This window comes from Tyto alba, unplaced genomic scaffold (assembly GCF_018691265.1).
Source record: "Tyto alba isolate M040663 unplaced genomic scaffold, T.alba_DEE_v4.0 Super-Scaffold_22, whole genome shotgun sequence".
Classification (NCBI taxonomy): Eukaryota; Metazoa; Chordata; class Aves; order Strigiformes; family Tytonidae; genus Tyto; species Tyto alba.
The window spans coordinates 17699679-17712348 of NW_024881296.1; the positions used below are offsets into that span (position 1 = coordinate 17699679).

Below are 12670 nucleotides of genomic sequence, written 5' to 3' on the forward strand. Positions count from 1 at the left end.
AAGGGCAGCAGTATCTTGTGCCCTGCTTACAGCATCCCTATCGAAAACCAGCATTTCCCAGCAGGGCTAGGGACCAGCAACGCAGTGAAGGGGAGTCACAGTACAGCGGTGCCTGCTTTCCTCTGCAACCACAAGTCTGTTACCGTTGCTCGATGGGATGGAAATGTGAAAGGTGATGGATATTTCCTGGCAGACCCAGTGTTGTCCCTAATGTTCCCTGAGTCTCAGGACCCCTGGCCAAGTCCCTGGTAAGAGTCCTGCAGGTTCCCAAGCCTGAGCTCTGCTCCCTCCAAACCTGTAGAGATACAGCTCTGTTCTGGCCCCAGTGCCATCTTACGCCTCCAGTGGAGTAGGACTGCGGTAGGCTCTCTGTCCTTCCCTTGGCAGCTGTAATGCTTTTCCCCTACTTGGAGTGTCAGTATGTTCTTTTTAACAAAATTCTGCATATGTCTGTATATGCACACATTTATAATGCTATGTAGGCCTAAGAAAACAGTTCTGTACAAAAAAAAAAAAAATAAAGGTACAGATTATCCTCTATGAAGATGATCTTTAACAAGACAAGAACATGTAGTGGTTGCACATTGAAAACTGAACAAGGCTGTTACCTTATGAAGAATGAGTCTTTCTCCCATGCACCCCTTTTCATGCTCTGGAGTTGCCACATGACCATCCTTGTGAGTCTGGAGACAGCCAGTAAAATCTCTATAGGCTACTGTATAGGCATATGGACTCACACAAACACCCTAAGATACAAGAGCTAGCAAAAAAACTAAAGCAAAAAAAGAAGGCTGTGCAAATCTGTTGCAATTTATAACAAGATTGTACAAGCTCGGTAGTCACCTCAGTTCCACAAGAGAGGTAAATCTATGTTATATTATACTGCCCCTTTATAAGTCAAAACAACAAAGTTAGACTTCATGGAAGTTTATAAAGTTTCGTTGGGAAGGATCCCACCAGCCCCAAGTTAAGGTAAGTGCCCATGTTGAGGTTCACACAGCTGGTACAAAAATTTCCCAGCCCTAAAACATATTTATCTTAGGATGTACAAAGAGGGAAGCAGCTATGCAGTAATGGGGACAATGCCCCCAGAAAACACCAAACATTGTAAGGAAATAAAGGAGAGACAGATAAAAAAAAAAAAAAAAAAAAAAAAAAAAAAAGAAGCAAGATTTTTGAAAGAGTATTTATTCCAGTTTGCCTTTCCATGCCAGTCCCCTAAAGCAGACTGTCCAGAAAGAGTTATGGCTTCTTCAGTCATGTGCTACTTCTGACATTTGAATGTGAAGATAGATTTTTTTCACCTTGGGAGCACTTTTCCTGCAAGAATAGCAAGCCATGAGCAGCAAACCAGGAATCAATGAGCATATAACTTCAAGTTCTTCACTTGTTCTGCCTCTCTGCCAAATAAAATGAGCGTTTAATCCTCAAATCCTCTAGGTTTGCTCTGGCTCCTCAGTAGATACTGGTGCTTCACTTGCCACACAAGTAGCTGCTATCAAGACCGCCCTTCTTCTGTTCCACAGTTCATTGAGTTTTTTAAGCGCATATATTTATAAAACCAGACATTTATAATAGCGTTGAAGCAGGTTTGAGAGAATAGTGCAGTTATTCACAGGCCAGTAAATGTCTATGCTGTTTGTTTTCAGATGCCTAGGTAGAGTAGCAGTAAAAAGATAGTCCAAAATCTCTCCAGGCAGAGCCTAGGAATTAACTAGCAACTTCTTGGAAGTATAGGAGGCAGCCAAGTAACCCCTGGGCTTCCCCGAGGAGCTCTGGGCAGGGATTTTTCACAATTTCAAGTGAAAGCTGATAAGAGCTCATCATCCTGACTCACCTGTGAAGGTTTTCAACATCTTCAACAGTCTCAGGCAAAACTCTTCCTTTAGTTTCAGGTAGAAGCAACACCAGTCCACCCGCAATCAAACCAAGAACAGCTTCAAATTGAATAGATGCACAAAGAACTTGTTTGCATATACCAGTTTCCAGTATATACAGCACATCCTACTGCCTGACATGGACTCATAAATGGCATTTTATTTCATTCTTCATACCGGATGCACACATCAAGGCTCTGCTGCAAAACTGTCAAATCACATCTGGCTGCCATGTGGAGACAGCAATGAGCCAAGTTCACTTGTTATGCACTGAACTGGGGCATCTCAGACTGGACAGACGATCCTTCCTTTATAGAGTAAAGAATTCTCTCTAGTGTGAGAGTATGCCAGGAAACACATTCAAATTTTCTGCTATTCACATAAGATTAGAAAATACATACAGAATGTATTATCTCCTACACAGTGTGATTAACTTCACCGATAATTTCTTTTACTCACTTTGTACATGTTTGGAATCTGTATTTTAGATCTATCAATCACTCTCCTAAATATCTTGTCTGTTGAAAACTGCATATTGCCATTCAAGATATTTTCTATAAATAGTGTGCTGATCTAAAGATGCAGAAAGGTTTTGCAGACCCTGACCTGAGAGTTCAGGTCACTAGTCTGCAAACACTCATCTTGCTTTTGTTTACCAACCTCTTTCCAAATAGCTGGAGAATAGCCAGTTAACAGACTGTCAGAAAAGCTGAAGCGTAGCAGCCATGCTTGTACTCCATTAAATAGGCAATTATGTGAAATTCTAGGGTTTGGCTCCTGGACTGAGATGATACACCTCACAGAAGAGCAGTAATTCGTAAGATTTGAATCCATCAAATATTAATCTCAACAATACATTTTTCAGCTCTTTGCCATCTGTCAAACCTGTATTCATCTCTAACTTTCTTTAAAATACAAGGAATAATAAGGGCAAAGGAGACACGAATGCATAAACAAGATCCAGGTTTTTATAAACTGAAGGCTATGACTTATATAGGCAGGAAAGGGCTTCTGATGAACTTGGAGCAACTGCCTCCATGGCTTTTCCCTCTCTTTGAAACTTGGGCCCCACTGCTGTACCCCAGGAGTGGCCAGCAAGGAGGTAAGGTGGCACTTACCGAAGACTATCAGTGGTAGATCATGCCAGACTTCCACCAGTCTGTAGACAATGAATGGGGCGATGACTCCACCAATATCACACAAGGAGGAGCAGACCATCACCCCGATGTTCCTGGTTCAACAGCAAAGGGGTCTTGTTAGCATCAGAATAAGGCAGATGGAAGGGGACAGATCACTACTCTGACCCTTGTGCAGAACAAATCAAAGCACTATGTGGGACTTCAGATCCCTCATCCACCCTGGCTGTCTCCATTCTTCCCTTTATTTCAGTCACATGAGTTTTCATATGTCTTAAAGTGCATTTGTTTTCTTTATTAAGCTAGCTTTTTAATGCATTTTGATTGTGCTTCACCTACTTTATGTTCAGCAGTACTTGTGTAGCTCCAAAACATTTGAGGATAACAATTTAGCATAAGAACATAACATATGCTTTGGCCTCAGCTATTCGTTTCTGGGCCAAATGCCAATGGGGAGGAGGATGCACCTACCTGATGTATGTTGGATATAGTTCAGTGTTTACAAAGCAAACCATTTCAAAAGCCATTGTGATTCCCATTCTCCCAATGCAAGCAGTAATCACTTTTAACCAATGTATGTCTGCAGAGAAAAGGCATTTAACACATTTGAATGTATCCCAGCGATTGAGCAGATGTCATTTAGTACACCAGTATTATTTTAGGGACTTCCAATGCCACGTGCTGTTCCCAGGGGACAAGGCCGGAGCAGGAAGCCACCATGGGGCCTCACCCAGGTGACTCACCCTCTGGGATCAAGGCTGTGACAAGGCAGGCAGCCCCTGCCACCAGGTTTGCCACAGCCCAGGGGTAGCGTCGCCCGATGCGGTCGATGGTGACGATGATGAAGAAGGCAGCTGGGAACTCAACAAGCGCAGAATAGAGGAAATCCAGGTACATGTTCCCAGCGGCTATTCCCATGTGCATGATGAGCCCCTGGTAGAGGACGGAGCTTGTGAACCTGGGCAGAGAAGAGCGTCCTGGCCCTGTTAGTCAGTCAGGGAACAGAGGTCTGTGCCCTTCTGGAGCCTTCAAAACCAGAGCTTCAAAACCAGCTCTCTAACATGATCTTCTTACCAGTTGTACATCAAAATGAACGTGTTTTTTCTCATCTGTGGTGTCCTGACAAGGTCAATGAGTGAAGGACTCTGCTTTCCACCATCTTCCTCTTCAAATTTAATATCCTGAGGAAAAGCCAGTACGAAGTACATGAAATTTCTACTGAGAGGAATTCACAGAAGGGAGTTTCGCGATGCTTACATGCACAAGCAAACCCTGAGGCTCACCTCAAAATGGGAAGGCATCTTTTTCTGATTTTTTTTAGCCATATCACTGACAATTTTCATAGCTTTGTCATTTTTCCCTTGAGATATCAGCCACCTGGGAGACTCTGGGAGGCACCTACAACACAAGTGGATGCTATTACATACCAAAACATAAAGCCCACATAGTGCTCCCAGTTATGGATACTGTGGAGAGAGTGTTTTGGTTGAATAGAGGCAGGTCAGTCTTTTTGTTTGGTTGGTTTTTGTGTGTTCCTCTCCCCTCACCCCATCAGAAAAAATAGTATATCCCACTGCTGAAGTGGGAAGAGGAGCAGTTGTGATAGTGGCTTTAGTGAAAGATGAGTTTACTGAAGATAAATCAGAGAAAGACTTTGAACAAGAGCACTGCTATCATTTTATTCAGTCTGTTCACCACAAACTAGCTCCTCTTAGGCAGCCATTTTCCAGTTGTGCCATCACAGGTTAAGAATTAACCAAGCTAGAACTGGTTTACCAATTCACAAATGTGGAAAAAGGAAGACAACACATCTCTTTCTACTATTACTAACTTCTCAACCCATCCAGACAATTTCTCAAATCCAAAGCACTCAAACTGAAAAATATCAATCAAAAAGAGAGGAGAGAATCCAAAATAAAGGTGAACCCACATGCCTTCTTTTGGTTGGGCCACAAAAAGATACTTTTTTCTGCCCCCCCCCCCCCCCGAATATGTAAAAAGCCTATTATGTTAGCATTCAATAATTTCTCAATAACCAACTTTTCAGTGTAAGATTCATTAAATTATGTCAAGGCATTACTTTTCTCTTATGAATTGCTTCATGAAGATAATATATGATACTAAAACACTCTCCCCCAGCGTTTTTCAAAGCGGTCTTTTGTTTAGACAGAAGTCAGCTTCTGATTTCCCTCTCCTTCTTTTGCTGTGTACTTTGCACTAAGAGGTGCACACAGTCAAAAAGCAGTGCCAAATCTCTCTCAGTATCGAGCCTCGGGAAGCTGGAGAAGCTAGTTTTGGGGTCATGGGCAGAGGTACAACAAAAGCCCGTTTACCAGTAGTAGAGCAGGAAGAAGCAGCTCGGCAGGGTGACAGCGAGCTGCAGCCACCGCCACTGAGGGATGGCATAAGCAATGGCATCAAAGATCAGGAGCCCAACGGAGAAGGCCGACTGGTAGAGGATGCCCACTGTCCTCCGGTACTTCAGACCGACGATTTCCGTCACTGCAAACACACACAGAGACAGGTGAATGACAGCTCATCCACGACCGCTCAGAACAGCCATAACTTACTCTGCAGGGATGCTGGAAGACCACTGCTGTGTTAGTGCCCTGAAGAAACTGTCTCGGAAATCTTGGGTTTCCTGGCATAAAGCCTCCAGTCAAAAATCCCCTGGTGCTCGCACAGAAAGGTTTGCTTTTCTGTCACCCAAACTCTCAGCGGAGAAGACGACACTGCTCCTGCTCTTACACTGACCTAAGGCATCTAGTACGGTCCTTTGTTGTGGAAATCTCTGAGTAAATCAAACTTTCAAAGTGCACAGATGGATTTTGTTGTAAAATCTAACGCCAACCTACGTAATGTTTCCAAACCAATAACAAACCATCATATTTTGTTTTCTAAGTGCAGCCTTTCAGCCTGCATCTCATTCCAAGTATATAAGAAATGCTTCCTGGCCAGAATGGCTTCACAGCTTATCCGTACTTTGCAACTGCACATCACAGAATAGACGCACAGGTGAAGTCTTGGTGATACAGAGCTTAAAGTAACTATTCCAGCAGGTAGGCACAAGCACATCTCACAATTTTGCACCTGTTTTTGTGATTTCAAGAAAGAAAACCAATTCGAAAAAGAACAGAAAGCAGTTATTCAGCAACCAAAGGAACTGCTGTGTTTTGGAGCCATGGATTAGCTAACACTGCTTGGCCAAGTGACGAAGAGAGACATCTCCTCAGGCTCAGTAGGACTGAGCCAAAAGCAGCTAAAGGGTAGACAAGTGTCCCAAGAGAGAGCAACAAGAAGGTTGCTCTGTCCTTGAACCCTTCCATGAGTGTTTAGTATTGGCCACACTGAAGGAGAAGATATAAATTTATAGGGGCTTTAGGGTTAATCATGGGTGACTTCTCTCTCATGAGAGAGTTTCAAAAAGAATACAGAAGTAACAAGGTGTAACTGAGGGGAAAATATCAGGATAGAGCAAGTCATTGTCCTGATAGGGATTTTATGCTCTGAAATTACATATAGATCCCCGGAAGAGGTGATGAAGATTTAATTTGTGCCAAGAAAATATTTAAGAGTCCAAGAAAACATATAGAATATGCACAGGACAGAACAATCATGTCTTGGCAGAAGATGGTCTAGACTGTGGGCTAAATGTTTTTATTATATCAGACATATAGATAACTGCATTAGCTAGATGTCTCCACTAAAAGACTTAACATTTTAGAGTGTTAACATTCACTTGTTTATCACCATCACAGTGAACTGGATCACTCAGAGTTACTCCATAGAGACACCTGACACCCTAATCAAGGTAAGGTTCAAAATCAAAATAAAATAATCAAAATAAAGCATCTAAGACATTTAATTTGCTGCTTTGGTGATTGCTTGGTATTGGACTTTTTTGACAAGAGCCTGAACTCCACACCAGGGAAGTCCCAGGCAGTTCTACCATGAACCAGAACACTGAGCTGGCCTCAGCCCTGCGGCCACACAGCCATGATCAGTGCCCACGAGGCGCTGGGAGAAGCACCAGCACAGCCTGGCTCCTTGCACTGCTTCGCACTCCCCCAGGTTGGCCTCCACTCAGACAAGTGCACCGATACCCAGAACAGCCTGTCTTTTTCTGAGCAAGTACATGCTGTTCTTCAGTTATTTTTAGGCTGTAAAGACTCTGTTTGCCCTTTAATGCTCTTTGTGTCGTAAAAATGCCTCCAGTTTTCCCCCACCCTCTGCCTGCTTCTGTAATGGCCTCTTCTGTCATCACCCTGTCTGCAACTGGGCTGGAGCAGCTGCAGTCTGCCCTGACACCGTCACCTTCCCCAGCTGATGCCCAGGGAAAGGAAGGAGAGGAGCCTGAGGGCCCAGATCTGCAAAGGGGATCTGCACCACAGGGGAAAGCCTATCTTGAGGTCACAGCCCTAATATACCACTACTTGCTTGAGTTTTGAAGTCTAACATCATTAGGGAGAAGCAACGGTGTTTTAAAAAAATCCCAATAACTCCAAAAGGGAGAAAAGTCTTTGATCAAACACCATGGGAGGCATGTTTTTAAGTGGCTTTTGTTCATTGTTTTGTTTGTTTTGGTTTTTTTCTTCTCATCTGCAGCCAGCCTCGCTCCCGGGAAGAGGTCTGAACTCACCCAGGATGTAGCCTGCAGTCCAGCTGCCCTTGCTGACCAGCCCTTGCAAGAAGCGGAGGATGACTATCCACAGATAGGTGGGCATGAAGACCAGAAGGGTTCCACAGACAACATTTGCAAGAATTGTATTTAAGATGCAAAATTTACGGCCAAACCTGTATTGGAAGAAAATACGAGTAAAGCAAAACACTCATCATGAAAACATAGGTGTTTTAAAGTAGCAAGAGCTCTGTGCATCTTTGGAAAAAAAATCCAACTTTACTATACAAGAGATAGATGTGTACTGACTTTTATTCTTAGCCCGTTACTCATCTGCTTTTCAACTCCCTGAAAAATTACTGTGCCAATTGTTCTGCGATTCCACAAAGGCTTTCAAGCTTCTCAGAGTAAGAAAAATTTCCCAAGTTGAAGAGCAACAATAGTCTGATATTTACATACATTTGGGCTGTGACTGTTATCTCTGAATTTCAGAATAGGCAGCTTAGTAATTTGGTTTTTATAATGGGGTGAAAAATACAGATGGGTTAATATTTTGAATCTGGTATGTCTGCATGCACCAGGGTAACAGATTTATATATCCCAATCTTAATCCCCCAAAATGTTATACATATGGATCTTGCTGTGAGCGGGCTGCATTTCACATCTGAACCAGCTCAGAGCCTGCTGTACTAGCAGTCCCTTGGCAGGAAGGAAACAAGGGGAAAAAAGAGCTTTCAAATATCAGCATTTGTTCCTTTCTAACTCTGGCCTCCTGGCTCTGAACAGGGGTGCTAAGGATGCCAGAACACAGGGATTCCCAAACCAGCACTCCTGCTGTAGCTATCTGGCAATCTGCAGCTACTATTTCAGTTTCTCCAGAGGAAGCAAGATATTTCCAAGCTCCAAACCAGCATTTCCTGCCTTTGGTTAACACGCCCAGGTTCTGGTGTGGCACAGTAGGTATTTTTGGGCATACAGTCCTAAAATAGCTCTCGAGGGCTCTACAGGACTCATAGATTAAGAGACGTTTGTGCAAATTCCCGGGTATGACCTAAGAGACAGAATGCTTCCTCCTAATACTGTGACTGAACATCCAAGTGGTTGCCCTTATTTTGAGAACAGAGATGGTACCACCTGCACAACTTTTCTCTGCCTTTACCTAAGTTTAGCTGCTGAACACTGATAAGGGAAGTCAGAGGGTTTTATTGTCAGCCCACACGTACCTGTCTGCTATGTAGCCAATGTTTGTGGAGCCAATAAAAAACCCAGCATTCACAGAAGACTGAAAGAGGTCCAGCTTCCAGGAGTCCTCACACACCAGGTTAAACTAAAAGAGCAACCACAGTTAAAAGCAAAAGAGTGAAATAAGGAGCTGTCTCACATCCATGTCTCCTACTTGTCAGTTAAAGATTTAAACTTGTTTCTGGGTCAATGCCTGTTTTATCAGCACCCAGGAACACTACTGGCTTAATTAAGTGTTCAACATCAAAACCAGGGTGAAGCCCTTGAGCAGTTTCCTGATATTTCCCATTCATGTCTCTTTTCTCATTACCGGAAAGAACAGAATTGAGTTGTTACCTGTGAAGATCAGGACTCTAATTCATGTTAGGCCTTGTTGATCAAATCAGCATGGACCTTATGATCACCCTGGGCTTTTCAAACAGCTTTTTTTGTGGCTAATGGTAAACATTTCTGAGCAGTTCTGCTTGCCTCGTACCCTCACATGCCACAGTAGCCCTTGCAGACCCCTCAGGACTAAGGGTGATGCCTTGACTAAAGGTATCCTAGATGCTTGCAGAAGCCTGCCTCATCTTGCTCCCCATGGAGCACTGGCTCCCGAAAGGAGGGTGTGAGGAGATATTTGGATCTGTTCCTGAGGCCACAGCATCTTCTCTCTGCTCTGGCATTTTGTTCAACTAAATTGTCCTACATCCCAACACGTCTGGAGACCAGGTATTTTGTTCCCAGGGCCAAGCTATATACCATATGGGTCCACACATATATTTGCCATCTGGCCTTAGTTCTCTTATCTTACTTAAGTAGAGATACATAAAAGGTACTGGAGAATAAGTTATTTCAAAAAGTTGTCCTAACATGACTGAGAATCGCTCCCCATCCTACTGGTAGCTGGGTTTATTTAAAGCTATGCATCTTTAATCAACATAAAACTGGATGCTCCTGGTGCTCTGTGGGACTTTCCATGAAGAAATTCTTCCATGTGTAAATTTTCCCTTTTGAGCAAAATAGCATGCTTTACTCCGCGTTATTCTTTCCCTTGCTTAGTTGCCAGATCAAGGGACAACGTAACAGCCTGAGGGCTTTCACAGGAACAGTCGCATACAGAAGAAAAATACATTGCCAAAATTCACACAGTCATATGACCTTTCTGGTTATCCTGTGAATGAAGCGGTCCGCTGATCTGGCCTTGCACCACCTTCAGAAGGAGATGGAAGAGATCCGATATGAGAACATGATGGCAGGAATCCACACTGTTGTGGTTTGAGCTCAAAGGGCATCTGAGCACCACACAGCCACTCGCTTCCCCCTCTCCCCCCAGTGCTGAGGAGCAGAAAGTAAGTAAAGGCTTGGGATTCAAGATAGGACAGGGAGGATCAAATCACCCATTATGGTCACAGGAAAAATACAGACTTGTTAGGGGAAGAAAAAAATAATAAATTTAATACAGACACTGACAACAGCAACACTTAACAAACAGAGTAGGACGGTGAGAAGTATTACCACATCTTGAAAACACCTCCCCTTACCCCTCCGTTCTTTTCAGGCTCAGCTCAGGGTGGGGGGGAACTTCTGGAACATCTTCCCCCTGCTCCAGCATGGTCTCCCTCTCAAAGACGACAGCCCTCTACAAACTTTCTCTGACCTGAGTCCCTCCCACGGGCCACAGCATTTCAGGAGCTGCTCCAGCATAGGACACCAGCTTTCTCCAACTTGAGTACTTCCCACAGGCTGCAGCCCTTCCCAAGCTGCTCTAGCATGGGACACCCCCACATGCTGCAATCCTCCCAGCGCTGAACTACAACAGTGGGGGCTGCTTCTTCCCACAGAATCCCTGCTGCCTTTGGGTGCAGCCACCTTAGTTGTTCATATGAGGCCCCTCACAGGCCATAAATCAGTGTCTGCTCCACCGTAGACCTCCATGGGGCAGGGTGAGGCTGCCCTGCCATCTCACCACAGTATACAAGGTGGATCCCTGCTCCAGCACACCTCCCCCCATTTCCTCCTCTGTTTCTCCACTGACCTCAGTGTTCACACAGATGTCACAACGCCTCCTCACAACTCCAACTCCTCCTCCCAGGTCCCTTCTTAAATATGTTATTGCAGAGGTGCAGCTGATTGGCTCAGCCTTGGTGCAGAGGTGGAGTTGACTTGGAGCCAGGGGAGCTTCAAGAAACTTCTCACAGGGGGACAATGCTGTAGCCCCCTCCCTTGCTGCCAAAAACCCCACCACTCACTCAAACCCAGGACACACACAAACTTTAAGTTTGCAGCTTCTCACAATCTCAAGAGATCATGGTGGGGACATCTGGAGCACAACATCTGCTCAAGCGTTTTGCAGCAAGACGTGCCTGCTCCATTGCTGCTTTGTAGAAGTCCTGGATCACTCTCCATTTGAGGTGTCTCACTTCCTCACTTGAATATCACACAGTCCATACTTCACTGAAAGAAGTACACTTACAGTACACCACTTAAAATTTAGCTCCAACCTTTTACAAAACTTTAAGTGATGAAGTTGCTAGAATTTATCTGCTCTTGTGTTCATGTTAGACATATTGGGGAAAGAATCCTGACTTCCATCATCTCTAAAAACTTGGTGGAACTTTCTGTGACAAAATCAAATTTGTCACCCCAGATACTGATCTGGTTTTAGAGTTAAGGCACCTAAAACCCTAAAGTACCTTAAGTAGCCTAAATACCATTTTCAGTTTATTCACATATCTTCCGAGAACACAAAACAGCCATCGGATTTTCTGCCATTTATTCCTGCATTAAACTGTTTAATTGTAGGAGGTGATTACCTTTTCCCCCACCCATAGTCATTCAATCATGTTGAAACAAATGTTAGAAGACTTTCCTCATTAAAAAAAAAAAAAAAAAAAAAAAAAAAAAAAAAAAAAAAAAAAAAAAAAAGAGTGAAGACCTTCACATCTGGGCATGGATCCCAGGAAGATTGGGAGGTCTGCTCAGCGTGCCCACTCAGGGATCGGCTGGTTTTGTTTGCAGCACTGTGAGCTGCTGCTCCCTCACAGGCGCTGTTTACACACCTCCACCCATTGGACCTCTCATGTGACAGGAGTTTCGTACAGAACTGGACTTTATCTACCTAGGGATTTATTTGCTCTGATATGCTTTGCTCCCCAGCTGGAGATAAGCCTCCTGATCAGCCAAGGCAACACTTCACAGCAAAGACAGAGGGAAGACAACTTGGAAAGCACCCTGTGCAAGTTCACAGCAAGCGGATCCCCTTGTCCGGGTAAGAAGGCGTCATTTTAACACAGCCTAGGCTACACCAACCCTCTCCCACTTCCCTCAGCTTGTCATTAACTGAGGGGGCAAGGAAAGGGGGTATTCATTTTTACCTCAGTCACGAGAGAGGTCCCTGGGGAGTCGTAGACCCAGCCATCAAGGCAGGGACCGAGGGGCACAGCGCTCTGGTTGCCCACGAGGCTGCCGAGGGGGTCGGTGCAACTGACACCCGTCGTGTTCCAGTCCACCTCGTACCTCCTGCAGCGGCTGCCGAAACCGGCCCCATGGCCGTCCCACTCGGGAACCGTGTGATTCAGCTGCTCCTCCAGGCTCCAGCCACAGCGCTGGCCCAGCTCAGCCACGCCGGGACTGAAGCAGCGATGCTCGGGGATGAACCCGAAGAAGACGACACCCACGTACACCGGGGTGAAGGAAGCAGAAAGAAAACACAGGAGAAAGAAGATTTGCTTCTGGAACCTGTCAAATTCTCCAACATTCTCCAAAATGTCATCTAGGGTTGGCATTTTGGCATCAAAACCACCCCAAAAACCTCA

General features: G+C 44.6%; 1 protein-coding gene across 1 annotated transcript; it reads right to left on the reverse strand.

Moving 5' to 3' along the window:
* Positions 1-1172: 1172 nt before the first annotated feature.
* On the reverse strand, positions 1173-12670 carry LOC104360059 (solute carrier family 22 member 2). The gene is made up of 11 exons (XM_009965937.3): positions 12230-12670; positions 8855-8958; positions 7653-7807; positions 5347-5515; positions 4297-4411; positions 4088-4194; positions 3757-3971; positions 3485-3593; positions 2996-3108; positions 1838-1937; positions 1173-1320 (listed from the first exon to the last, which is right to left on the reverse strand). The coding sequence occupies exons 1-11, from the start codon at positions 12638-12640 to the stop codon at positions 1254-1256; spliced, it is 1665 nt and encodes a 554-aa protein (XP_009964239.3). The 5' UTR covers positions 12641-12670; the 3' UTR covers positions 1173-1253.

Coding starts and splice junctions, on each gene's coding strand:
- LOC104360059 (XM_009965937.3), bottom strand. CDS start 12,640: ATGCCAACCCTAGATGACATTTTGGAGAATGTTGGAGAATTTGACAGG. Junction 7,808..8,854: donor ATTGGCTACATAGCAGACAG/GTACGTGTGGGC, acceptor CTTCCAATACAG/GTTTGGCCGTAAATTTTGCA. Junction 3,109..3,484: donor CTATATCCAACATACATCAG/GTAGGTGCATCC, acceptor CTGTTGAACCAG/GAACATCGGGGTGATGGTCT.